The sequence below is a fragment of the Equus przewalskii genome, chromosome 8 (assembly GCF_037783145.1).
Source record: "Equus przewalskii isolate Varuska chromosome 8, EquPr2, whole genome shotgun sequence".
NCBI lineage: Eukaryota > Metazoa > Chordata > Mammalia > Perissodactyla > Equidae > Equus > Equus przewalskii.
Window position 1 is genome coordinate 84,678,167 of NC_091838.1, and position 27,033 is coordinate 84,705,199.

At 51.8% G+C, this 27,033-nt stretch overlaps 1 protein-coding gene across 8 annotated transcripts in view; it reads right to left on the minus strand.

Moving 5' to 3' along the window:
* ARHGAP39 (Rho GTPase activating protein 39) overlaps positions 1-27,033 on the minus strand; it is a 125,011-nt gene that overhangs the window by 3,414 nt on the left and 94,564 nt on the right. For 4 of the 8 annotated variants that reach the window (XM_070631305.1, XM_070631306.1, XM_070631308.1 and 1 more), the window contains exons 5-8: positions 15,961-17,335; positions 13,512-14,073; positions 4,748-4,840; positions 1,343-1,416 (exon numbers count right to left, since the gene is read on the minus strand). In XM_070631305.1, coding sequence (XP_070487406.1) covers positions 1,343-1,416; positions 4,748-4,840; positions 13,512-14,073; positions 15,961-17,335 — 2,104 coding nt within the window. Of the gene's footprint in view, positions 1-1,342; positions 1,417-4,747; positions 4,841-6,883; positions 7,380-13,511; positions 14,074-15,960; positions 17,336-27,033 lie in introns of those variants that run through there. The other 4 variants (XM_070631309.1, XM_070631310.1, XM_070631311.1 and 1 more) reach the window with 2 other exon arrangements.

Sequence of the window (27,033 nt, forward strand, 5' to 3'; positions counted from 1 at the left end):
GCTTGGCCACCCCTCCTCTCTTCGTGTCCTCTCATCCCTGTGAACTTCAGGCTTCTGTCCAGCCAGAACTGAGGGCATCCCCAAGGTCCTGACCCGAGTCACCAGGGGGGGTCTCCCGCTGGACCCCCTACAGCATCCTGAAGCTTCAAGAGGCCCCATTGGTCATGCAGGAGAAAGGTGGGAGTGACTCCTGGACAGGCCAGTCTGGGAGCTGCCTGGGGCCACAAGCAGGGCCAGGCTGGCGGATCGGGGCCATGTGAGACTACCCTGTGGTGGTGGTTGTAGGCAGTGGATTCTGAAGTCTGTGGCTGGACTGGAGCAATGCATCAGGAGCGGGGACAAAGTGGGGAGGGGTGGCCAGGCTCTGGAACAGTGAGGGCACAGCTGCCTTCATCAGAGGTGGGGAAGGGTCAGGTGTAGGAGGGTCTAAGGGGCTTCCTGGGTGAGGATAGGGGCTGAGAGGGTGGAGGGCACCTGGCCGAGGATGGCCGAGGCCCACACCTCCTGACGAGGCCAGGGAAAAGGTCCAGCTGTGTGGTGTGACTGAGGCTCCCATCCTGTGGAGTAGCCAAAGAATGCAGGCTTGGAACAAGGAGGACTGACCAGGTGGAGGGAAGGGCTGTGGCTGCCAAGCTCCTCCAGGTGGTAAGGGGTCCCAGTGGCTGGCCAGGGGTTAGGGAAGCACCTAGTGGAGAGCACTGCTGGGACTACCTGCCCTGCCTGCCCACCCTGGAATGGGTTCGCCCAGCCCTGGCTGATAGCACTGGGAGGAGCCCTGTGATGGTTCTGGGCTCTCGGACCTCCACAACCAGATGGACAGCCCAGTGTGAGCAAGGGGGGCACAGGGTGGTCTTCTGAGCCTGCCTTGCAGTACAAGGCTGAGCCTCCGCTGGGTCCAGAGGCAGGCTGCCAGGAGGCGAGGGTCTCCTGGCCCGCCCATGGACTATGCCTGCCCTCTACACCTCACCACGCCGGCCCGACAGTGGCAGGCCTGAGGCAGCTGGTGTCACTGTCGCAGCACACCCCACCCTCACTCAGGCTGGTGATCTGATGCCCTGGTCCAGCCACACACTCCTTTGCCTGCACTGGCTCTGGAACTGAGGGTGCAGACCCTGCCCAAGGCCTTCCATGGTCACCTGCCTAGGTGGGCTCCTTGCAGCACCTCTGCACCATCAGCTGTCACTCCCTCACCCCCGAATGTGCAGGCTGGGTTTGAGGAAAGCAGGGCCCTCAGGACATGAAGGCTGGCTGCCCAAGGGTCCTCGCCTCCCTTTGGACCCTGTCTAGGAGTCACTGGCACAGCCTGCCGACCCCTCCCCGGCTGTCCTGGAGAAGCTCGTACCTTCTTGGCCCCAGTCAGGGCCGCCTTCTGCAGCTTGTGGTAACAGTACTTGGCATATGTGCTTATCGCCACCCCTGGAAAAAGAACAGGCGCCGGTTGGCTTGGGGTGGGCAGGGGCTGCAGGCCAGCCAGTGACTAAGAGAGGAAGCAGCAAGAGGGGTGAGGAGAGGCAGCTACTGTGAGCCCTGGGGGTCTGGGCTGGCCTGGCCAGGCTCCTGCCCACCCCTTGTCCAGGGCGGTAGGTCCTCATTCTCCTGGGCTAGGTCCTTTAGAGCAGAAGCCAATGTGTAGAGGCAAGGGGCACTTCCCTCACCTTCAGAGGAGCCAGTCTGGGGAAGGAACTCCTCCGCCAGCCCACGTACTTCTCCCCTTGACTAGGAAGGGTAGGCTGGGGATGAGGCCTGTTTCCATTGAGGAGTCACAGGGAGGACAGGGCAGGGCCTGGGCCCCAGGGCCTCCAAACCCCATGCTCCCTCCCCTGCTGGCCCTCTCAGGGGGGGTGTCGACATGCAGCAGGCTTGGAGGAGCTTGGTGCCCACTGCCTTGGGCCAGCACTGCAGGAGGGCGCCTGGGGCTGGCTGGACAGCGGGCCCAGCTCTCCTGCAGCCCTGCCTCTAGGAGGAATTCTGGGTAGCCCTGGGAGTGGGCCTCAGCCCATGGTGCCCCACACCTGCTTGGCTGAGGGCTACCTGGGCAGGAGTCAGAGAGAGGGAGGCCCGAGGCTTGGCCTGTGGTGGAGGGGATTCCCCGTGTCCTGAGCCTGGGTGTTGCTGGGAGGGCAGTGCCACTGGAGGTGGCTGAAGGCAGCAAGCAGAGGGCTGGTCTCCTTTCTCGACAGAGGAAGCTTCCTAAAACTCCGCCCCTGGCAGCAGAAGTTCTAGCTGGTGGTCACGGGCGGATGGCCGGGCCAGCATTCCGAGGGCAACCTTGTGGGGGATCTCCGCCAGGGGGCTCTCCAAGCAGAGAGGGGAGAGAGAAGAGGGAGGGGACCCCACTCAGGGTGTGTCTGAAATGTGTGGAGCATCTCTTCTAGCCTAGGCAAGGGAAAGGAAGGAGATGCAGTGGTGAGGCAGAAAGCACACAGTTACGCCGAGCCCAGAGGAGCCGTCTGGGCCAGGGTGCCTCAGACCAACGGATGGACAGGCAGATGGGCTGAACATGTGCCTCCAGGCTCCAGACTGGCCCCTTCCGGGCCCATGTGCCTGCTGTCTGCCAGAGGGAGGCCTCTAGACTCAAGTCTGAAATCCAAATAGAGTCTTCTTTCAAAGGAAGCAGTTTCTGTGGACTTCTGAGGATACTGGGATCTTTGGACCCCAGTGTGAAAAACACAAACATGTCTTAGTCCATGAAAATCTTTTCATTTCTAATTATCACAAAATAGTTTTGTCATTATAAGTGGTAAGGGAGTTCTTTTTTAGAATAGCCAAAATGAAGACAAATATTTCTCACACATTTAAACCCTGGAGAATTGGTTTCAGGCCCCCGAGGACCCACAGATCCCCGGCAGAGAATCCCAGCTGCAGCCTCTGACTGGTCAGCTCAGGACACAGCACCTGGAACTTCTGGCCACAGGCCGACGTGGCCCTTCTGGGTAGGCTCTTGGTTTAAGGAGAATGGACGGTGTTTAAGCAAATGGGACCCAGGCTGTACCCTGACCGCTTGGAGCCCGGAGGGCATTTTGCAGCAAGGCAGAAGCCTGGGACTCCCTTTTTCCATCCTGAGGGTGTGCATACCCCTCCCTCGGTGAGTCCCTCCCATCCCTGGTCTCGGGGGCTGAGGGATACGCCCTGACCCCTGTCCCAGGGCCTCCTGGGGCCCCACCAGGCCTTTCAACAGGCTGTGATCTGAAGACCCTGGGGCTGCCTCCAGCTGGTGATTGTGGCCACAATGCAGCCTTTCTGGGCTTTTGTTTCCTCCTCTGCAGGATGGGGACAGGGACAACATGGTTGACAAGGGTGCCCATAAAGGGCTGCCCTCAGAGTCTGGCACCCAGTGAGGGCATGACAGATGTGGCTGCTGGTGTCACAGTTTTTGTGGGCAGACGAGGAACTGAGGCCAATGTGTGCTGGGGTGCCTTTGCACCTGAACCTCCATGGGCACAACCTCCCGGGCTAGGACAGTGGGGTGTCTGCTGAGTGCTGGGTGATGGCAGTTCCCATGGCCAGCCCAGGGAAACACTCATGGTGTTGGTGGGTAGTCTGCTCTGAGCACTCTGCCCCATTCTGACCTCGCCAGGTCATGCCTGTACCCAGTGTTACAGGTGGGGAGACAGCAGCCCACAGAGGGAGCAACACACTAGCCCTCCTAGCGTCTGTGCCGCTGTGCTAGGGTCTAGGCCCACCTGGGGCCTGAGTCCTTGAGGCCTGGCCATAAGGCTCAAAAGCTGCTGGGTGTAGCCAGCACCTGCTGCCTCTTGGCACTGAACCTGCTGGGTTCCCAGGGGGCAGTGTCCAGCTCCCTCCTCTGCACCCAATACCACTTGGGCCACAGGAGCCTGCTGGCTGTGTCCCCAGCCCCACCTCGCTGCTGCAACATAACCCTAATGGATGGGCTCAGGCAGGAGCTCAGAGCTCCTTCCACTCCTGTCCCAGATGAGAGTGGCCCAAAGGGGCTGGGAATCCTGGATCGCAGCTGCCTCCCTTCTCCTGCCAAGGGCAGCATGCAGCCAGAGCACTTCCCAGAGTAAAGGGTGCCAAGGCTAAGTGGTCTCAGAGAAAGAGGAGTGGTCAAGCATGGGGGACTGGATGTGCCAAGGCTGGGGGAAGTCCCGGAGATGGGATAGGGGTTGGTCCCAAAGCCCTGGTGCCGGGAGGGGAAGCTGATGGGCCAGCAATGGGCAGTGGGGACCACTGGATCTCCAAGCAGTGGGGCACAGCCTGGGGTTAACAGGGTTTCCCTGGAGCTTGTACGGGGTTGGGGGTCCTGAGCCAGGGCCCAGAGAAGGACAGGGCTGGGGGGCTGGGGGGAGGTTGGGAAACCCCTAGGCTGTGCTGTGGGCCCACCAGGGAAGCACAGCCAAGCTCAGCTCCTGCCCCAGGGATGCCGGGGCTAGAGGTCAGGGCAGGGAGGTGCTTGACCATGGGCACTCCCTCACCAAACACTTACCTGGGGGCCTCCAGTTGGCCTTGGCCAACTGTCCTCATGCCCCCTCCACACTGAGAACCCAGCATGCAAGTTGGAAACTGTTCTGAGCTCCACAGAGAAAGGGAGGCAGGCGTGGCCTCTCCCAGGAGCCCCGCCAATGACCCCAGGCCTCCAGCTGACTCAGGAGGAGGCCGCAGGCCTGATGGTTAGTGCCCCCCTACCCCAGCCCAGAAGCGGTTAGAGAGAAAAGGCCAGGCGGCCGAGGCCGGAGAGCAGAGCTGTGCAGACGCAGCGCACAGGGGCTGCGGGGAGAGGCCCTACCATCCGGCTCCTCAACATAAGGCTTGGGTTTCTTTCTCAACTTGGACTTCTTCTTAGTGTTCCTTTCCAGGAGCTCTTTCATGTGCTGTGTCACTGGGGAGCAAACAGAGCCATGAGGACACAGAACACAGAGCCAGGAACACATGCCCACATGGGTCCCCACGCAGCCACGAGGAGGCCCCTGGGCCTGCCGGGGGCTGCCATTCAGCTGGGAAGGTGTCACCCCTGCTGGATTCCTCAAGGGGAGACAGGGCCACTGGGCCAGTGCCCAGATGGGGTGGGGGCGAGTGTCCTGTAAGTGGCCACTTCCTGCTCACACTTCTGGGGACAGGGAGGGGTGTGTGTACCCTGGGGGAGATGCCGGGGGCCCTTCTGAGCACTGTTGCCCAGAAAGCCAGCTCTCCTCATGCTGGAGGTGGGCAGGAAGGTGCAGGGACAGTGCCCCTGGGCAGTGGGGACAGGATGCAGTCAGCTCATGACCCACCCCTGACAGAAAGGCAGGGGTGGGGTTCCAGAATGGCTGCATTCCGGGGGCCCAGCTCCTGAGCTGGTGCTGGAGGTGGCGCTGGGCGAGAGCAGGGGCCGGGGCTCCCCCCTCAGGCTGGTCTGGGCATGCCTCTCACTCCACACAAAGTGTCAGCCTGGCTGATGGCAGACCCCTTTGTTGCCCTCCATACTGCACTCTCTGGGAGGAAGTGGCCGTGCACAGCCCACCCCTAGGCGGGACTTACACTCCTCCCTGATGGTGGACCATCCACATGAATTATTTGTAATTCTTCTGCATGGGAGATGTCTATCAATCATTTATTTATATCAGTATGGACTTAGAGATATTCATTTTACACTCTGGGTTATACTCCAATACGACTTTATTTTCTTGCTCACATTGCCCCAGTTTTGGCTGCAGGGTGTTCTTTCAGTGGGCTCCTGCGTCCTGTGACAAACCCCACCATCTCCACTTGCCCTCTCTACCACTTCCTCACTTTCGGCACTGCACCTTTTACATTCCCTGCATCAGCCCTAGAATCAGCTGTTTCTCAAGGAGCTCTGGTTCCTTTTACTGGGAAATGGTGCTAGAAACCAAGATCTGGGTGTCAGGTGTGCTCTCTGCTCCTGAGGTGTCACTGCTTCCAGGCCCTCGCAGCTGACAAAGGAAGGGAAGATGCATGTGTTTGCAGCCCCTGTACACACATCTCTATAAATATTTCCAAAATGATGCCTCCATCTCTAACCCACCACCACACGGATCCTTCTAGCCTCCCTATCCTTGCTTGTCTGTAACTGGTTTATCTTTTCATTCTCTTAACAGTGTCTTTTGAAGAACAGGAGATTTAATTTTGATAGTGTTTTTAGTGTCACATAAAAAATCCTTTGCCTAACTCAAGAAAACAAAGATTTTCTCCTACATTCTACAAGTTTTATAGTTTTAGGTTTTATATTTTGGTTTACGATCCATTTTGAGTTAATTTTTGCAAATAGTACAAAAAAAGGGTTGAAAGCTCATATTTTGTGCATTTGGATATCCAAGTGCCCCAGCAGCACTGGAGGAAAACACTACCCTTTCTTCACTGAGCTGCCTTTGCGTCTCTGTGGAGAACTAGCTGACCATGTGTCTGGGTCTATTTATGGACTCTCTGTTCCGCCCCTTTGGGCCGACACCACCTTCCCTGATCGCTGCAGGTTTGCAGCGCGTCTTGGAGTCAGGCAGTGTCACTGCTCCCATTCCGTTCTTTTTCAAAGGTGTTTTGGCTGTTCTAGGTCCTGTGCATTTTCTATGAATTTGAGAATCAGCCTGTTATTTTCTAAATTTAAAAAGAAACTTTTTTTTTTTTTTTAATGTATGCTTTTTGGTGAGGATGATGGGCCCAGAGCTAACATCTGTTGCCAATCTTCCTCTTTTTTTCCTTCCTTCCCCAAAGCCTCAGTACATAGTTGCATATCCTAGTTACAGGTCCTTCTAGTTTCCTGTGTGCGATGCTGCCACAGCGTGGCTTGATGAGTGGTGCATGGATCTGCACCCAGGATCCCAACCAGTGAGCCCTGGGCTGCTGAAGGGGAGCACACGAACTTAACCGCTCTGCCAGGGCCAGCCCCTAACCTACTAAGATTTTGATTAGGACTGAATCTATAGATCAGTTTGGGTAGATGTGACATCTTAGCAATATTGAGTGTTCTGATTCATAAATACAGTTTCTCTCTCCACTAATTTAGGTCTTCTTGACTTTCAGCAACATTTTAGTTTTTGGCATAGAAGTTTTACACGTACCTTGTCAGATTTATCCCTAAGTTTATCATATTTTATAATGCTATTGCAAATGCTATTTTAAAAATATCCATTTCCAGTAGTTTGCTGCTAATATATAGAAACATGATCAATTTTTGGTCTTAGATCCTGCAACCTTGCTAAACACACTTCTTAGTTCTAATGCTATTTTTATAGCTCCTATAGGATTTTCTACAAGAAGAAACTTTTGTCTAACCTTCACCTTGCCTGTGAATAAAGACAACTGCACACTTCCTTTCCAATCTGGATGCCTTTTATTTCTTTTTCGTGACTTTGCACTGGCCAGGCCCTCCAGCGTGATGTGGAGTAGATGCACTTGAGGTTGGAGGTCCTTGCCTTGTTCCTGATCTTAGGGGGAAAGCATTCAGCATTTTACCATTAAGTATGATGCTGGCCAAAGGCTGTTTTGGTGGTAAAATATAAACATAACAATATAGCCATTTGACAATTCTTAAGTGTATAATTCAGTGGCATTAAGTACATTCACAATGTTGTGCAACCATCACCACATCTATTTCCAAAATCCTCTCATCACCACAAACAGAAACCCTGTCCCCATTAAGCAATAACTCCTCATTCCCCCTCCCCCAGCTCCTGGTAACCTCTACCCTACTTTTTGTCTCTATCAAGTTGCCTATTTTAGCTATTTCCTATAAGTTGAATCATACAATATTTGCCCTTTTTTGTCTGGCTTCTTTCACTTAGCATAATTTTTCAAGGTTCATCCATGTTATAGCACGTTATCAGAACTTCACTACTTGTTGTGGCTGAAAATATGCCATTGTAAGGATGGACCCCATTTTGTTTATCCATTCGTCTGCTGATGGACACTTGGATTGTCTCCACTTTTTGGCTCTTGTGAATAATGCTGCTGTGAATATTGGTGTAGGAGTATCTGTTTGAGTCTCTGCTTTCCATTCTTTTGGGTAGTGCAGGTTTTTTATAGATGCCTTTTATCAGGTTGAAAAGTGTCCCCTCTTTTTTTTTTTTTGAGGAAGATTAGCCCTGAGCTAACACCCACTGCCAGTCCTTCTCTTTTTGCTGAGGAAGAGTGGCCCTCAGCTAACATCCGTGCCCATCTTCCTCTGTTTTATGTGGGATGCCTGCCATAGCACGGCTTGATGAGTGGTGTGTAGGTCCACACCCCGGCTCCAAACCGGCGAATCCTGGGCCACTGAAGCAGAATGTGCGAACTTAACCACTGCACGACCCAGCTGGCCCTGAAGAGGCTCCCTTCTATTCCCAGTTTGTTTAGAGTTTTATCAGGAATGGATGTTGAATTTTGTCAAATGCCTTTGAGATGATCATGTGACTTTTCTTTTTTACTTTTCTTCTTTACTCTTTTTTACTCTGTTGATATGGCAAATTACATTGATTGACTTTTGAATGTTAGACCAACCTTTCACTCCTGGGATAAACCCCACTTATTCGAGATGCACTATCCTTTCTAATATATTGTTGGATTCAATTTCCTCAAATACTGTTAAGAATTTTTCTATGTTCATGAGGGATACTGTCTGTGCTGTTTTTTATAATGTCTGTTTCTAATTTTGGTACAGAGTGAATTTGGGAAATATTCCCTCCACTTCAATTTTCTGGGTGAGTCTGTAAAGAATTGTTACACAAACAATGAAATGTTTGGTAAAATTCACCCGTGAAGCCATTTGGGCCTGGAATTTTCCTTTTGGGAAGGGTTTTAAGTACCAATTCAATTTCTTTAATAGATATATGACTTTTCTGGTTATTTATTTCTTATTGAGTGATCTTTGGTAGTGTGTGTCTTTCAAGGAATTTGTCTATTCCTCTAAATTTTCAAATGTACTGGCATAAAGCTTTTCATAATATTTCATTATTCTTTAACATCTGTTGAATCTGCAGTGATATCATCTTTCATTCTTGATACTGGTAATTTATGTCTTCTTTTTGTCCTGATCAGTCTGGCTGGAGGTTTATTAATTTTATTGGTCTTCTCAAAAATCAGACTTTTTTTTTTTTTTTTTTGAGGAAGATTGGCCCAGAGCGAACATCTGTGCCCATCTTCCTCTACTTTATATATGGGACGCCTGCCACAGTGTGGCTTGATAAGCAGTGTGTAAATCCGTGCCCAGGATCTGAACTGGTGAACCCCAGGCCACCAAAGCAGGGTGCACAAACTGAACTGCTACACCACTGGGCCAACCCACAAAGAATCAGCTTTTTGTTTCACTGACTTTCTATTTGTTTTTCTGTTTTCTCTTTTATTGATTTCTACTTTGATCTTCTTTATTTCCTTTCTTCTGCTTATTTTAATATAATTTACTTTTTTTTTTAAGTTTCTTAAAGTAGAAGCTGAGGTAATTGATTTGAGATCTTATTTTCTAATACAGGCATTTTGGTGCTAAAAATTTCCCTCTAAGAACAGCTTTGGCTGCATCTCACAAATTCTAATATGTTTTGTTTTTATTTTCTTTCCTTTCGAAATACTTTCTAATTTCCCTTTTGATTTTTATTTGATCCATGGGTTATTCAGTAGTATGTTGTTTTTTTTCCCTCCCCAAAGCCCTAGTACATAGTTGTATATTCATTCTAGTTGCAGGTCCAAGTTCTTCTATGTGAGCTGCCACCACAGCGTAGCTACAGATGAGTGGTGTGGTTCCATGCCTGGGAACCAAACCCAGGCTGCCAAAGTGGAGCACACTGAACTTTAACCACTAGGCCATCAGGGCTGGCTCAGTAGTATGTTCTTTAGTTTCCAAATACGGGGGGATTTTCCAGAGATCTCTGTGTTACTGATCGTTAATTTAACTCCGTTATGGTTAGAGAACACACTTTTTCATCTTCCCAAATGGAAACTCTGTACATATTAAACAACTCTCCATTTCTCCCTCCCCCTAATCCACAGCAACCACCATTATTTAACATTTATTGAGACTTGTTTTATGGCACAGAATATGACCTGTTTTGAAAATGTAGCTCGGATTTGAGTCCAGATGCTCTGGGTCCAGAATCTATGCCCTCACCTCCTCCACAGTAGCTCCTTTGTTTCTTGAACAGACTTTCAGCTAGTCCTTTTCTTTTCAACTTTAAGGTCGCCCCTTTCCAAACCACTGCTAAAGAAAGCTGGCTCACCCACAAGTGAGCTTGTAAGGGTTTGCTGCCTGCTTCAGCTTCCTAGCTTTCCTACTGTCTGCTTGGATGCACCTTTTTTGGTCTACCAAGTCAGTTTCCTGATACTCGTCCATGTGTTTTTCAGCTTCCAAAACATAGTTGTTCTTCCTCTTCCATTCTCTTTGTCCTTGTGGGGCTAATTTTTTTTTATTGTGACAAAATATACATAAAATTTACAATTTTAATCATTTAAAATTAATTTACAGCTCAGTGGCATTAATTACATCCATACTGTTGTGCGACCATCGCCACCATCCATCTCCAGAACTTTTTCATCTTCCCAGATGGAAACTCTGTATGCATTAACAACTCTCCTTTCTCCCTCCCCCTAATTCATGGCAACCACCATTCTACTTTCTGTCTCTATGAATTTGACTCCCCTAGGGATCTCGTAATGTGGAATCATACAGTAGGTGTTTCTTTGCGACTTGCTTATTTCACTTAGCATAATGTCCTCAAGATTCATCCATGTTGTAGCATGTGTCAGAATTCCCTTCTTTCTTTAGGCTGAATAGTATTCCATCCTATGTATTTTGTTTACCTATTCATCCACTGAGGAACACTTAGGCTGCTTACACCTCTTGGCTATTGTGAATAACGCTGCTATTAACATGGGTGTGCAAATATCTGTTTACGTTTCTGTTTTCAATTCTTTTGGGTATATACCCAGAAGTGGAATTACTGAATCCTATGGTAGTTCTATGTTCAATTTTTTGAGAAGCCTCCAGACTGTTTTCCACATTGGCTGCACCATTTTACATTCTCTTATGAGGGTTTCTCTTTTTTCCTTTAAAAAATTCCTTCACTGTTCTTTTAACAGGAGTTCAAGGTGAAGTCCAAGTAAACGCATGTTGTTCAATCTGACATCTTTACCTGGGAGCCAGTAAGTCTTGCTGCACACACGAATGCATAAGCAGTGAATGAAACACCTCAGGGTCTACAGCCTTCCAAAGGGCTCCTTTACAGAGCAGATAGAAGAGCTGTAGTCGGCTGTGTCCACCACTAAGCACCCCTGTGATGTCTGTGCTTATGGAGGTCCCGGGAGACAAGCTGTGAAACCCTCCTGCTGGTGGCTGGCACCAAGGTGTGACCATGTGTGAGACGAGGCTAAGCTGGGGGGCATGTGAACTGGGGCTCACTGCATGGCACCTTGGTCCCTCAGGGTTATGACCACACAGAAGAGATGTCGTACACATGCTGGCAGACTAATCAAAGGCTTCTGAGGCCAAGGCAGGCAGTGGGATTGAGGGTGAGGCTCAGCTCTGCCCTCTCTGGCACTCCTGGGACCCGCTGCAGGTTTCTTCTGCTAAATGCAGGCTACATTCTCCTGGGCTGATGGGGCCTGCGTTCTTGACCAACACTCAGCACCCACATTGTTGATGGGCCGGTGGGAAGGAGTGCGAGCCCTCTCCTCTGGGCTCAGTGCTGAGCAGGGCCTGCAGCAGATGCCCACCCAGCAGTGGCTCTTGGGGCTGGGGACAGGGTTCTGGCTGGAGGGCGGCCCCATGCCATAGACATGAGACCCGATCCCCAAGCCTAGACGCAGGCCCCCGCCGATAGGACCATGCAGATCCTGTCTCCCTTTGTGAGCCCAGACCATACAGCCCTCTGAGACCACCCGGCCTCATTCAAGGGGTGGGGGAAGGGGGCTCAAAGCCATGGATGCCCAGGCTGATCCCCTATTCCCTCTTACATGCCAGCCAGGCCTCCTGGTGTAGACACTAGGACAAAGGTGCACAAACCTCTGTGGCAAGGGGAGTGTCCTGCTAGGCCCTGGACGGGGCCTGAGGCCTAAACTCCCTGTGGAAGCCCCGATGGGCAGCGGGAATGGCCCTGGGAGCCTCCGGCCTCTGTGTGTTCACTGCTCACTCACCTTTTCACTCAGCAAGCACTCCCTGGGGCCTCATGGGCTGCGTGCTGAGCAGTGGGCAACACTTCCAAGCCTCCTGCTCAAGGCAGTGACATCTCGAGGCCTTTTTGGAAGAAGCTGAGATGAACCATGAAGCCAGTCAGGGCTCACCTGCTCCTGGAAAGGCCTGAGAAGAATGAGGCAGATCCAGGCCCCCGCCAGGCTGCACGTCTGCAAGTGGGGGGAGCTGTCTGTTGTGTCCAGTGATCCTGCTTCAAAACTGTGTGCCTGGGCAAAAATCTCATGGCTTCCAAGACATCCCCCCAAACAGCTGACACGCTGGATGTGCTCGATGCACCTTCACTGGGGCCCACCACTGCCAAGCAGCTGTAGCCCCCATCACTGTGTACACACGCCCTGGCCCCCCACACCTAGGCTTGGGCAAGGTCCTCCTGCAGAGCAGTCTACAGCACGTCTGACCTGGAGGGCGTGTGGGAGCTTGAGTGTGTGCATGCATGTGCATTTGTGCATGTGCTTGTCTGGACGCTGGTTCCGTGGCTGTGCCCTGTGGACACCCAGGACTATCAGGGTGGCAGAGAGCCTAGTGCTGCCTATGGCCCTGTCCCCATGTTCACTCTGCCCAGCCTCAGACTACAGCCAGCTGCCAGGTCAGCTGCATGGGCACCGCCTGGCCAGCAGGACCATTGTCCCTAGTCTTCCCCCGAGCAGGCCAGGCCTGGGCCCAGATGGACCCGACGCATGGCCTTTGGGAGCCTCAGGCAGAATTTGGCCCTGCACTTGGCCTCAGGCTGCCATAGCAGGTGGCTACCCGTACTGGTCCCAATCTCTGACCCCTTGGGGAAGCTCAGGGCCTCTCAGCTTGCAGCACCCCAAGGGCCTGCTGGTCTTGCCAGACCTGGTGCTGGGCCAATGAACGCTGCGATCACCATGCTCCTCCCCACTCTGAGAAGCCCTCCTCCAGGACCGCACAGTCTCCTTCCCACCTACAACAGATGGCCTGAGCCAGGCTGAGGTGGTCACTCCTCCATGCTGCAGGACGGTTGAAAGCAAATGCAGTAAGCACCTACAGGCCGACCATGGCCTCCCTGCTCTTGGGCTTTTTGCTTCTGCCCTCATTAGGCAGGGTGAAGAGCCACAGTGGCTTCAGAACAGAGTGGACACTGGCTGGCTAAGACATGGATGCCATGTGTCCTTGTTCAGGCCCCCCTTCCTATTGGCCCGTGGCCGGGGGACCCTGTGCCAGGACTGCCTGCTGCTCTTCCTAGGGCTTCAGTGCCCAGGGGAAACCCAGAATGGGGCCCTTAGGGGGCACATGTGTCTGCTTGGAAGTGCTGTGTCAGCTCCCATGTACCTGCTGCCCCTGAGGCACTGCCCAGCGCAGGCCAGGAAGCTCTCGCCACAGCACTTACCTGAGCTGGGGGCAGAGCCCAAGGTGGCAAGGAGTCCCATGTGCTGGGCCTTACCTTTGGTGTCATTGACGGGGTCCATGTGCCGGTAGATGTAGCCCTCCAAGTAGGAGTGGAACTTGGGTGTGGGCGGGAAGAAGGCAAGACAGATGGCCATGAGCTCCCAGCCGCGGGCCAGGCTCTCGAGGCGGAAGTTCTCCGTGGTCTGCCGGCACAGCTGAATGTAAAGCTCGTCCCGCAGGCCCTGCACGCTCCAGCCCTTAGTGGCAATCTCCAGGGCCACGTGCAGTGGGTCTGCCTTGGCGCGTCGGTCGCCCATGTACATCTGGATCAGTTTGAAGATCTCGCAGGCCTCCTTCTTCACGTGGCGGTCGCTGGTCACGATCATGGGCTTCTTGATGGACTCACTGCTCCAGGCTAGCATGTTGGCAATGGACACCTTCCGCCGGAAGAGGCCCTGCGTGTGCTTGTTGAAGTGCTTGGAGGCCCAGTTTTCAATGTCGGTCTCCGAGGATGGCTTGCGCAGCGTGAAGGTGGGGAACACGCAGCTGGCACTGGGCATCACACTGCGGGTCTGTCGGCTGCTCTCAAACTGGGCACAGGTCCCGAGATCCTCGGACTGGGGAGCACAGAGGGGCTGTGAGGGGGTGGGGGTCCCACCTGACCCAGTCAGCTGAGAGGCGTGGCCTCCCTGCTGGCCCCAAGGCTGCTGGAGGAGTAAGGCCAGGGTAGGGTGGGGTGGGCATTCAGGTGACCTGCTGGCAGGGGAGGCAGGAAAACAACTTTTGCTGGGCAACCCAGGCTGGGGCTAGGCCTGGGCTTCCAGCTTTGCACCTCATCTTGTTCCACTCGCTTCGTAAAGACATGCTAGCACCGTCCTCTCGAAAGGCTGGGGCAGGGACTCAGAGAGGCCCTTCTTCCAACCTCTACCCTGAGAGTTGACCTCCAGGAGGTACCCTCCCTGCTCCTGATACCAAGGGTTGTAGGGGCCAGCGTGGGCCTGGAGGTGGGAGGAAACCGCATGTGCTTTTCCTCGGCTTCTCGAGGTGCCTGTAGCCCCAGGTGGGGAGATGCCAGGGACGCAGCACCCACAGGTGCTCACGTGGCCCTCCCCAGGCTGGACACTGGCCCCGTGTGTGGGGGCCCACAGGGTGTGGCAGGGCTGCCTCCTGCTGGCCTTGCTGCTGCTGTTTTGCTTCTGCTGGTTCACTGAGCTTCGAGGTTGGGAAGCAGATGGAAAGGGCAGCCCCATGAAGACGCGGAAGACCCCAGATGCAAAGTCTGACAGAGAAACACAAATTCTCCCTTGGTCCTCAAAACCACCTCCCCTTCCCTGTTGCTGTGTCCACTTTCCCCAGCAAAGATGCCCATATGGCATCTCGGGTAGAGTGATGCCGTGCAGAGGCAGGATCAGGCCTCAGCGGGGCTGTGGGCTGCAAGCCTCCCATCCCGTGATGCTGGGAAGAGTGGGGGTTGCTCCAAGGCCCCTGCCTGCCTCCCTAACGGCCTCAGCCTAACTGCACAAGGCCTGTCACTCAGATAACAGCTCCTCCTCACCTGGCGCTCTTGGGAGCTCCCGTGCCCTCTGTCTGAGGAGCAGGTTCTTGCTGCTCATTCTCCATCTCCCACCTACCCAGGCTGCCTCTTCCCATCTGTCTTGTGTCCTCCCGTGTTACAAGCCACAGACAGAAATGCTGTTCTGAGCTCTCCAGCCTGGAAGGGCACTAAGGTGGCCTGGCCTGGGGGATGCTGGTTGCCCAAGGTCACCAGGCCCTTGGCACCTCTTCCTCGGCAAGGTTTGGGGTGAATGTGAGGAGTCTGACACCGGGAGGCCCTCTGGCCACTGGCAGCTCCAAGCAGATGCCAGGGAAGACCCTCAGCTTTGACTTCATGCAGCAGACTGGTGTGAAAGGTCAGGGGCCAGGAGGTAAGAACTAGGACACTCGCCTACACTGAGTCCTGGGGCACAGGGCTCCCAGCACATGACCCGGACAGAAGGTGCCTGCAGGCCCTTAGAGCCTGACTGATGTCTGTGCCTGGCACTGCCCAGGGAGCATACACTAGGCCAGGCCTCTGCTTTGTCTCCAGCTGCAGCCCGAGGTCCTAGGAGCCACGTGGGGCCTGCTAAGCATGTCCTGGACCCCAGGGCCAGGTGTCCAGTCTCCCTGTGTGTGGGGAGCCTTGCTCGAAAAGAGTTCTGAGCCATGGGAGGAGGGCCTGACGCTCCACCTGCACAGTTCCTCACCTGAAAAGCCATTCACAGGCGGGAAAATAGAGTGGGTGGGTGGCTGCCTGCCCATCTCCCCTGCCTGGCCTGGCATCAGGGCACAGCCTCTGGACCCCAGGTGACTTGCCAGCACCCGGCTAGGCCTGGCCGGGAGCTGACGTGAGGGAGCCCTGCGCAGCTGGGAGCCTCAGGGGCACCTGCAACCTATCACCAAACCAGCCAGGAACCTGAGTGCCAGCCCACCCTGCCTGGGGCCTCGCCGTGGCCACGTGTCCCTACCTGTGAGGGGTGGAGGTAGGGCTCCGGTGAGGCCAGGTTGGTCTGCACAGAGACGCTTTTCTCGAGCAGGATCTGGGGGAAGGCGAGCCTCTCCAAGGCGCCCCTCTGCCAGTGCTTGCTCTCCTGCTGGGCCAGTGCCTCATCCTCACTGAAGGCACGCACCACGGGCCCCGGCATGGGCAGTGGCACGGCCCCGTCGCTCTCATAGCCCGAGCCGTCCTGCTGGGAGTCCCAGCTGCCCCTCTGCTTCAGGTGGAAGTGGGCCTGCTGTGCTTCCCAGGCCAGCCGCGCCTGAGCCAGGAAGGGCTCGGCTGTGCCCCGTGCCCCATCTGCCTCACCCGCCTTGCTCTCTGTGCGCTTCACTGGGGCCAGGCTGGGCCCACACGAGGGCCGTTCCTCAGCCAGGGGCTGCTCGCTGAGCAGGTCGCGGTCCCCAGGGCCATCAGCAGATGAGGTGCTGGGGGCATGACACAGAGACGGGTTCCTGCTCTTCCTCTTGCGTGTGCCTGGGGAGTAGCCCGTTGAGGACATGGTGTCCTGCTGGCTGGACCAGGACATGGCGTCGTCCTGGGCCTGGGGCAGTGGCGTGGGTGGTTGGGTGTGCCGCGGCTCAGGGCCCTGCATGCTGCTGTAGTCCCCAGACGTGACCCCCAGGCGTTGGTCCCGCAGTGGGCAGGGGCTGGGCTGCAAGGAGAGTGAGCCACCCCCGGGGTTGGGCGCATACTTGTGGCGTGGGCCTGAGCGCAGCTTGGGGCTTGAGCCAGCCTGCTCCACGTACACCAGCTGCCGCACGTACTCCTTGCCCGCGGGGCTGTACTCGAGGCTCAGGAAGCGCTCGGGGCACTTCTGCCTGGTGAGCACCAGCTGCTGGTAGGGTGAGGCGGAGGCCTGCTTGGGCGACTGTGGGAAGGGCGGCGGTTTGCGGCCCGGGGACCGCTGGGGCGAGCCGGCCTGGTAGCCCCCGCCAGCCTCGTACTGTACGTCCATGGGGGGCTCGTCGTAGATGGGGGCCTGGTACTCCACAGGGGGCTCCTCGTAGAGAGGGGGTTCATAGGCATAGCGTGGGGAGGAGGGCTGCGAGTCACCAGCAGGCTTGCGGGGCTGAGCCAGCAGTGGGGAGCAGCTCCCGAGATCAGCCCTCTTCAGGAAGGGCGACGGTCTCCGCTCAGGGAAGAAGACGGAACCGTCTGCATCAGGGGCAAATGTCTGCAGGCTGGGTGAGTGCTGCCCACCCGAGGGTCTGCGGGAGCGGCCCCCAGGCTGACTGTCCAGGGGGTAGCCGTTACCCTGCGGGGAGAGGAAGCTGGGCTCCCGGTCAGCAACTTTGATGAGCATGCGTTCCTTGGTGCCCGAGTTCCACCGGAGTGAGGAGGTCCTGAGGGGGACAGGCACAGGTTACCTGGGGGAAGTGGAAGTCTGGCCCCACTGCCAGCCTGGAGCCATTACCCACTCGCCCTGGCCTCATGGGCATTTGAAGTCAGGGCCCAGAAGGACTGGTCATTTCTCAGCATCCTCCTCACCCCCAAAATGAGACTGCAGGCTGTGGGGGCCTGGTACTTTCTAGAGGGCTCCCTGTAAACAACCTGTGCACCCTTCGTTGCTAGGGCCCTGACCCCAGGATGTAGCTGCCCTCTGTCCTGGGAGCTCCCCTCACACACCTCCTGACTCAGCCCTGCAGCCCTCCCCTCCAGGGGTCTCTCCTGACTAGGGAGCTTCCCCAAGGTCCCTGGCTGCTGCCCATCATGACACTACCTGCGAGGGCCTCTCTGTGTGTCTCTGCTCTGGTCCCAGCACAGCACCAGGCACACAACTATTTCTGTAATGGAGAACCCAGAGGCGGCCCTCCCAGAGGGAGGCCTCTCTCTCTATATGCATACTTCCCTGCAGGCCTCGCTCCTGGGCTCAGCACCTGCCCCTGCTCTTACTGCACAGTGGGGTGACGTGCCCCGTGCACCAGCATGTCAAGCCCTGTTTTCAACCACAGAGGCTCCTGTGAGATCCCAAAAGGCTGACTGACCCCCTGTGCCCTCTGCCCTCACAGTCAGCACTCTGCACCTGGATGGAGATGCCTGCTAAAGCCTGCATAACTCCCACAGTCCCTAGGGGTTATGGGGCTGAATCCTGGCCTCTTCACCCAGTGGGGGGCCATGCTGCATGTGTGGCCTCTTCTGAACCTCAATTGCTTGGTGACCACGAGTGACACTGCCCTGGGAAGCTGCTGGCAGGATGTGCAGACTCAGTGCCCACACTGTGCTCCGCCCACTCAAGGTCAGCACTTGGGGCCCATGGCTGCATCTGCAATGCCAGGGGTGGGACTTCAAGTCCAGGAGAGATGAGTGGGGCTCACCTGTGCCACTTCCACTCTCCCTCAAACAACTTCTGGCTGGTGTTAGGATTTTCTTTTCTTTTTGCTGAGGAAGATTTGCCCTGAGCTAACATCCATGCCACTCTCCCTCTATTTTTTAGTATGTGGGCCGCCAGCACAGCATGGCTGCTAACAGAGTGGTATAGGTCCATGCCTGGGAACTGAACCCCAGGCCGCTGAAGTGGAGCATGCTGAACTTAACCACTAGGCCACAAGGTCTGGCCCAGGATTTTCTTTTTGTATTTCATATTCAGCACACATGTTTAAGTGTCTGGGAGTCACAGCACTTCTTCAATCTGTGGCTGTGTAATTTTTGGAAACTCTTGACCATTACCTTTTCAAACATTACCTTTATCCCATTTCCTCTCTCCTCTCTTCTGGGATCAATTACAGTCCTTTTCACTATGTGCCATATGGTTTCATGCCATATTCTGTCTTTCCCATTCCCTGGACTTTCTACACTTCACAACAGATATTTTCTTCTCATCTACCTTACAATTTACTAATTTTGTATTCAGCTATGTTTAATCTGCTCTTACACTGATCTACTGAGTCCTTAGTTTTTGTTATTACATTTTCCAGTTCTAGAATAGATTTCCTATTTGCTCCACATCCTTGCCCATATTTGGTCAGTGTTCTAAATTTTTGTCTTCTAATAGATGTATAGTGGTATCTAACTGTTGTTTTAATTTGCATTTCCCTGATGACACATAATGTGGAGCATCTTTCATATGCTTATTTGCCATCTGTATATCTTCTTTGGTGAGGTATCTATTTAGGTTTTTAGCCTATTTTAAATAGATATTTAATTCTTTTTTTTTTTTGACATTGTTTTTTAAAGCATTTTTAGGTTCACAGCAAAACTGCAAAGAAGGTACAGAGATTTCCCAGAAACCCCCTGCCCCTACTCATGCACAGCCTCCCCAGTTACCAACATCCGAATCAGAGTGGTACATCTGTTGCAACACCATAATCACCCAAGTCCTTAGTGTGCTTTATGGTTCACTCTTGGTGTTGTACATTCTGTGGGTTTGGATAAATGTATAATGACATGTATCCACCATTAAGATATTATACAGAGTATTAGTATTTTCATTCCTCTGTGGTCCTCCTATTCATCCCTTCTTCCCCCAACTGTCGGCAACCAATAATCTTTGTATTGTCTCCACAGAAGCCAAGCTAGTGAGCAGATCTTTGGCCTCCAAAGAAGCCACTGTGCAAAGGTTACAGTCTGTATGATTCCAGAACGTCATATAACTGGAATCATGCAGTATGTAACTTTTCAGATTAGCTTCTTTCACTCAGTCATATGCATTTAACGGTGCTCCTTTCATGGTTTGATAGCTTACTTCTTTTTAGCACTGAATATCATCCCACTGTCTGGATGGACCACAGCTTATTTATACATTCACCTACTGAAGGACGTCTTGGTTGCTTCCAGGTTTTGGCAATTATTAATAAAGCTGCTGTAAACATTTGCGTGCAGGTTTTTGTGTGGACGTAAGTTTTCACGTCCTTTGGGTAAGTACCAAGGAGCACAACAGCTGGATCCTACAGTAAGGGTATGTTTAATTTTATAGGAAACTGCCAAATTGTCTTCCAAAGTGGCTGTACATTTTGCATTCCCACCAGCAATGAATAAGAGTTCCTGTTGCTCCACATCCTCACCAGCATTTGGTGTTGTCAGTGTTCTAAATTTTTGTCTTCTAATTGGTGTATAGTGGTGTCTAACTGTTGTTTTAATTTGCATTTCCCTGATGACATATAATGTGGACCACCTTTCATATGCTTATTTGCCATTCGTATATCTTCTCTGGTGAGTTATCTCTTTAGGTCTTTAGCCTATTTTAAAATCAGGTTGTTTGTTTTCTCATTGTGGAGTTTTAAGAGTTCTCTGCATATTTTGAATAACAGTCCTTGAGTATCAGATATGTCTTTTGCAAATATTTCCTCACAGTCTGTGACTTGTCTCTCATGCTCTTGTCACTGTCCTTCACAGAGCAGAAGTTTCTAATTTTAATGAAATCCAGTTTATCAATTACTTCTCTCATGGATTGTGCTTTGATGTTGTACCTAAAAAGTCATCACCATACCCAAGGTCATCTATGTTTTCTCCTATGTTATCTTCTGGGAGTTAGTTTCGTGTTTTACATTTAGGTCTGTGATCCATTTTGAGGTAATTTTTGTGAAAAGTGTAAGGTCTGTGTCTAGATTCTTTTTTTTTTCACTTGTGCATGTCCAGCTGTTCCAGCACCATTTGTTGCAAAGACTGACTCTGCTCCATTGTATTGCCTTTGGTCCTCTGTCAAAGATCAGTTGACTATATTTATGGGGGTCTGTTTCTTGGCTCTCTATTCTATTCCACTGATTGATTTGTGTATTCTTTTGCCAACACCACACCGTCTTGACTATGGTAGCTTTATAGATCAGTTGACGATATTTATGGGGGTCTGCTTCTTGGCTCTCTACTCTATTCCATTGACTGATTTGTGTGTTCTTTGCCAACACCACACTGTCTTGACTATGGTAGCTTTATAGATCAGTTGACCATATTTATGGGGGTCTGCTTCTTGGCTCTCTACTCTATTCCATTGATTGATTTGTGTGTTCTTTGCCAACACCACACTGTCTTGACTATGGTAGCTTTATAGATCAGTTGACCATATTTATGGGGGTCTGCTTCTTGGCTCTCTACTCTATTCCATTGACTGATTTGTGTATTCTTTTGCCAACACCACACTGTCTTGACTATGGTAGCTTTATAGATCAGTTGACGATATTTATGGGGGTCTGTTTCTTGGCTCTCTACTCTATTCCATTGACTGATTTGTGTGTTCTTTGCCAACACCACACTGTCTTCACTGTGGTAGCTTTATAGCAAGTCTTCCAATCGTGTAGTAGTAGTCATCCAACTTTGCTCTCCTTGAATATTGTGTCAGCTATTCTGGGTCTTTTTCTTCTCCATATAAATTTTAGAATCAGTTTGTCAATATTTACAAAATAACTTGCTGGGATTTTGATTGAGATTGCATTGAATCTATAGATGAAGTTGGGAAGAACTGATATCTTGATAACATTGAGTCTTCCTATCCATCAACATGAAATATCTCTCCATTTATTTAGCAGTTCTTCTTTGATATTTTTCATCAGAGTTTTGTAGTTTTCCTCACAAAGATTTTGTAAGATTTATACCTAAGTATTTGACTTTTTTTGGTGCTAATGTAAATAGTATTGTTTTAATTTCAAATTCTTCTTGTTCATTGCCAGTATATAGGAAAGCAGTTGGCTTTTTCTTTTTTTTAAGATTTTATTTTTTCCTTTGTATCCCCAAAGCCCCCCAGTACATAGCTGTATACTCTTCGTTGTGGGTTCTTCTAGTTGTGGCATGTGGGACGCTGCCTCAGCACGGTTTGATGAGCAGTGCCATGTCCGCGCCCAGGATTCGAACCAACGAAACACTGGGCCGCCTGCAGCGGAGCGCGCAAACTTAACCACTCGGCCATGGGGTCAGCCCCAGCAGTTCTTTTGTGAATTCTTTAGGATTTTCTACATAGATGACCATGTAATCTGTGAACAAAGGCAGTTTTATTTTTTCATTCCCAATCTGTATACATTTTCTTTCTTTTTCTTGTCTTACTGCATTAGCAAGAACTTCCAGCATGATGTTGAAAAGTAGGGGTGAGAGGCGACATCCTTTCCTTACTCCTGATCTCACCAGGAAAGCTTTGAGCTTCTCACCACTATGTATGATTAGCTGTAGGGTTTTTGTAGATATTCTTTGTCAAGTTAAGGAAGTTCCTCTCTATTCCTAGTTCACTGAGAGTTTTTATCACGCACAGGCACTGGATTTTGTCAAATGCTTTTTCTGCATCTGTTGATATGATCATGGATTGTTCTTCTTTGGCTTGCTGATGTGATGGATTATATTGACTTTTGAGTGTTGAACAACACTTGTATACCTGGTATAAATCCCACTTGGTCATGGAGTCTAATTCCTTTTACACATTGTTGGATTTGACTTGCTAATATTTTGTTGAGGATTTTTGCATCTATATTCATGAGAAAGATGGGTCTGTAGTTTTCTTTTCTTGCAATGTCTTTGTCTGGTTTTGGGATTAGGGTAACGCTGACTTCACAGAATGAGTTAGAAAGTATTCCCCCTGCTTCTATCTTCTGAAAGAGATTGTAGAGAATTGGTATAATTTCTTCCATAAATGTTTGGCAGAATTCACCAGTGAACCTATCTGGGCCTGATGCTTTCTGTTTTTGAAGATGATTAATTGTTGATTCAATTTCTTTAACAGATATAGGCCTATTCAGATTGTTTATTTCTCTTGTGTGAGTTTTGGCAGATTATGTCTTTCAAGGAATTGGTTCATTTCACCTAGGTTATCAGATTTGTTTGCATAGAGTTGTTCATAGTGTTTCTTAATCATCTTTTTAATGTCCATAGGATTTGTAGTGATATCTCTTCTTTCATTTCTGACATTCATAATTTGTGTCCTCTTTCTTTTTTTTTTTCCTAGCCTGGCTAGACACTTATTGATTTTATCGAACATTTCTTAGAATCCACTTTTCATTTTCCTGATTTTCCCTATTGATTCCCTGTTTTCAATTGCATTTGATTCCTGCTCTAATTTTTATTTTTCTTCCGCTTACTTCAAATTTAATTTGCTCTTTTTTTTCTAGTTTCCTAGAATGAAAGCTTAGATGATTGATTTTAGATCTGTCTCCTTTTCCAGTATATGCATTCACTGCTATAAATTTCCCTCCAAGTACTGCTTTTCTTGGCTGCAACCCACCAATTTTGATAAGTTGTCTTTTCATTTTTATTTAGTTCAAAATATTTTAAAGTTTCTCTTGAGATTTCTTCTTTGACCCATGTGTTATTTAAAAGTGTGCTATTTAATCTCCAAGTATTTTGGGACTTTCCAGCTGTTATTTATTTTTAGTTTAATTCCATTGTGGTCTAAGAGCAGATATTGTATTTCCAGTCTTTTAAATTTGTTAAACTGTTTTTTCAGCCCAAAATGTGATCTTGGTAAAATTATTTGATTTTTAAAAACTACCATTTAATACCTTGTACATATGAATATTTATTAAAGTCTGTGTCTGATAACTCTAAAATACAGATCTCCCGTGGGTCTGTTTCTAATGTCTGTTTTTCTTTTTAATCAGTTCTGGTACTTTTAGACTGAAATCCTGGTAGCTGTGTATGGAAAGCTGTAGAGAGAATCTGAGGCCCCAGGTGCATTTTTGCTTCTGGCGGGCAGTTGGGGTGAGAGCAGATCACTTGAATCCCCTTGGGGACTGAGTTGACTGGAAGTAGGGTTTATGTTTGGGGGCTGGTCTACTTAAGGTTCACCCTGTTCCTAGGTGTAGCCCTTCAGGAGTTCAAGTGGAAACAGGGAATGTTAACTAGAGTCCCTCTTTGTGGTTCCTGAAAGCCAACATTTGGACCTCTAGCCCTGTGGAACCACCCAAAGGCCTGCTCGCCTTCTCAGCCTCTTGACTGTCATGAGGGAGAGGCAGCGTCACACGTGTGCTCAGCTGCACTGATCTCTGCACCTCGGCTCTCAAGTCCCCACTCCTCAGCAGATCTCTGATGAGTGCAGGATGATTTTGTCTATTTTGTTCTCGGTGTGCAGTTAATCTACCATGGCAGAATGTGGAAATCCCAAGCTTCTTAAGAAACAGTTGTGTAGCTTGGTCCATCTGCCTCCGTCCTCTGATTATTGCTGGGCCTTTCTGGACAAGGCCACAAGTCCCAATTACTGGGAGTGGGTGAGACGGGATCTGAAGAATGAGGGTCAGTAATGTAAGACCAGGGTGCAAGTGAGAGGGCCCGTGCTGACTGTGTGGCAGCCTGTTCCAGTGTGCTGGGTTCATGGCCCACTCGGCGCAGCCAGGATCAAACCCTGCTGGTTGGCCATGATGTCCAGCAGCTTGGCCTTACCACCCCAAGGAGAGGTTGGACAGCAGCAAGGCTCTTAATACAGGCTCCCATTTCTGGGAACTCTGCTCGTGCTCCTGCTTGCTGGAGACTGCTCCAGGCCTGCCACACGCGGCCAGCCAGGCAGAGAAAGGTGGCAGTTAGTGTGCCAGGGCATGCAAACCCTGAAGACTGGCTTTGGAGTCCAAGACACCTGGGACTGAACTCCAGCCCGTCACTCCCCGGCAGCAGAGCTTGGGAAAATTACCTACCATTTCTGTCTCAGTGTCCTCATTGGTTCTCATGAGGATTATATAACATAGCGTGCATATGATAAAGTCCTTAGCTCAGTACTGACACACAGGAAACACTCCGCAAGTGTGACCCGTTATTTCTGCACATCTTTTCACCACTAAGCAGACAGTGACACAGCCTTCATGCCAGGCCCTCTGCATGGGCTGTGATGTAAAGAACGGTCCCTGCCTGCGGAAGCGCGCTGAGGGGTGTGGCCCAAGAAGGCACCTCACTGGCCTGTCAGTCGTGGGCCTTCAAGGTGCTGCTGGATGAGGAGGCTGGGAGGAGTGTCAGGCAGAGTCAAGAGCACATGAGAGGCCTGTGGGTCAGAGGACACATCTATTCCAGGACCCAAAAGTAGTTCCACCTAGTTAGGGCAGAGATGGGAGAGGATGAAACAGGAGGAAAGAAGACTTCTGGCCCTGCCCTCCACAGTAGAAGGTGTCCCTGGGCTGGGGGCAGAGGCCAGTGCTGCAGTACGTATGCGCGCCAAGCACCTCCACAGAAGTCTCTCATTCGATCCTCAAGACAGGCCTGAGGCCTGTGTGGGTACCTGAGTCGCAGGCTCCATATCACACATGGGGAAACAAGCCCTCAGGGGCCCAGAGATGGCGCTTGGTCATGGAGAGCAGGTGCCCCATGGACAGCCAGGTGGGGCCCACCCTTGGCAGGCATCCAGTGAGTCTTTTGGTCTGATGAGGCATCTCTTGTACCCTGTCCCTCTGGGCCTCACCCACCCACTTACTGTGCAGGCGGCTTCACCTCTCATCCCCAGGCTGGGCCCCATATTCCCACCTGACTCCACTGCTCTGCCCTTTTCTTGGGAGCCCTCCCCGAACCCTCACATCCAGTTTCTAGGTCTTGCTGTCTGCTTTTTGTCCAGAGTCTCTTAAGCTTGCCCTTCTGGGACAAGTGAGTGGCCCGATGACCCTGCTGTCTGCAGCTGCACTTTCCACGCTGTCCAACCTCCCTGGCCTACCTCGACCTCTGTCTCTTTACAGCTCCCCAAACCCAGGAAGCTTGTCTTCCTCATCCGTTCCTTAATTCCCCATCAACTCTGCCTGGACAGTGGTACCGAGGCACAGGGACACCACCCACCCCTAAATAAAATGGGATGATTGCCCAATACAGTTGTTCAGTGGACTCTGTCAAACCAGGAGGGAAGGAGGAAACAGGCTTCCTCTGCCTCTGGAGAGGCTGGAAGCCAGGCAGGCAGCGCAGAGGCAGGTGTGGAAGAGCAGGGATGGACGGCTCCACTCAGCCCAGGGCGTCTCTCCCATGGCCTGTTTTCCAAAGAACAGAGAGCCCTGCACAAAACCAAAGCCGGAGGAAGCCTGCTGTGCTGCCGCCTGTTCAGGGATGCACTGCTCTGTGTATGGACGCCTGGGAGGGGCAAGAGAGAACCAGACCTGACCCCAAGAGTTTCAGAGGAAAACCTCTGCACCAAAGCTCGTAAACACAACTCACAGAGGCATGCTCACGTGGAACAAGAAGAAACCAAACGTCTCAAGTCATGTTTGAAAAGCAACTTCAGCTACCTAGTTCTCTGACTGCCCTGCAAACCTCCAGGTCCACCGGGGCCCCCCCATGCCTGAGTTGGGCAGACTGTATGCCAGGCTGTGTCCCCACTGCTACCCTGCCCCATGGCCTCCAAAGCTGCCAGCCCCTGCCCTGCTCAGTGCACAGCCTTGGTGGACACCATGGGCTAGGCCTGGAGAGGCTCTTTCCCGCTTCCCCTCCTCCTCGTAGAGCCTGTCCACAGTGTCTGGGACGGGGAGTGTCTCTTCCCCAATCTGTCCACAAAAGTCAGCTTCCCTGTTCTTCCCACACTTTCTGGGTGAGCGTTACTCCTAAAACAACAACGTGTTGTTCTCATGTCCTGGGTGGCACCCAGGATGGTAGTGCTGGGGCAGCACTGGGCCACCAAAGACCAGGCGGGCATAAACACACTACAGGGTGCGATGGCCTTTGATGGGCAGCCTGCTAGAGCACCACCCAGTATGGGAAATGTCAAGTCTGGGGACATGCCCTGACCTGCCCAGCATGGAGAGTCCTGCCAGTCAGCCGCCCACACCTGGAGGCACGGGAGGCTATGAAGCATGCCCACTGTCACACAGCACGCCACTGGACCCAGTGTGGGATCAGTTTCCCTTCTACATCAACAAACCTACGTACCACCTCCCAGCTTCATTCTTAAACTGTCCGAGCAAACCACCAAAGGCCCCTCAGGTCTTCAAATTCTTCCCCAACACTGGTGTCACTCCTGTTGGTGTGCTGGGGGCACCCAGGCCACCCAGAGGCACAGCACCACACCTAGTTCCCCCACAGCTGGGGGAGCAGCTGCCTGCTCCAGCCTGGACACACGAGTTGACCGAGGGATGGCCCCTGCCCAGCCTGGCAGCTACTGCACCCCAGGGTCTTGAAGGTCATCCCCAGAACCTTCCAAAGTCCTGAAAAGCCAACCCAAGGCTGAGAGAGACCA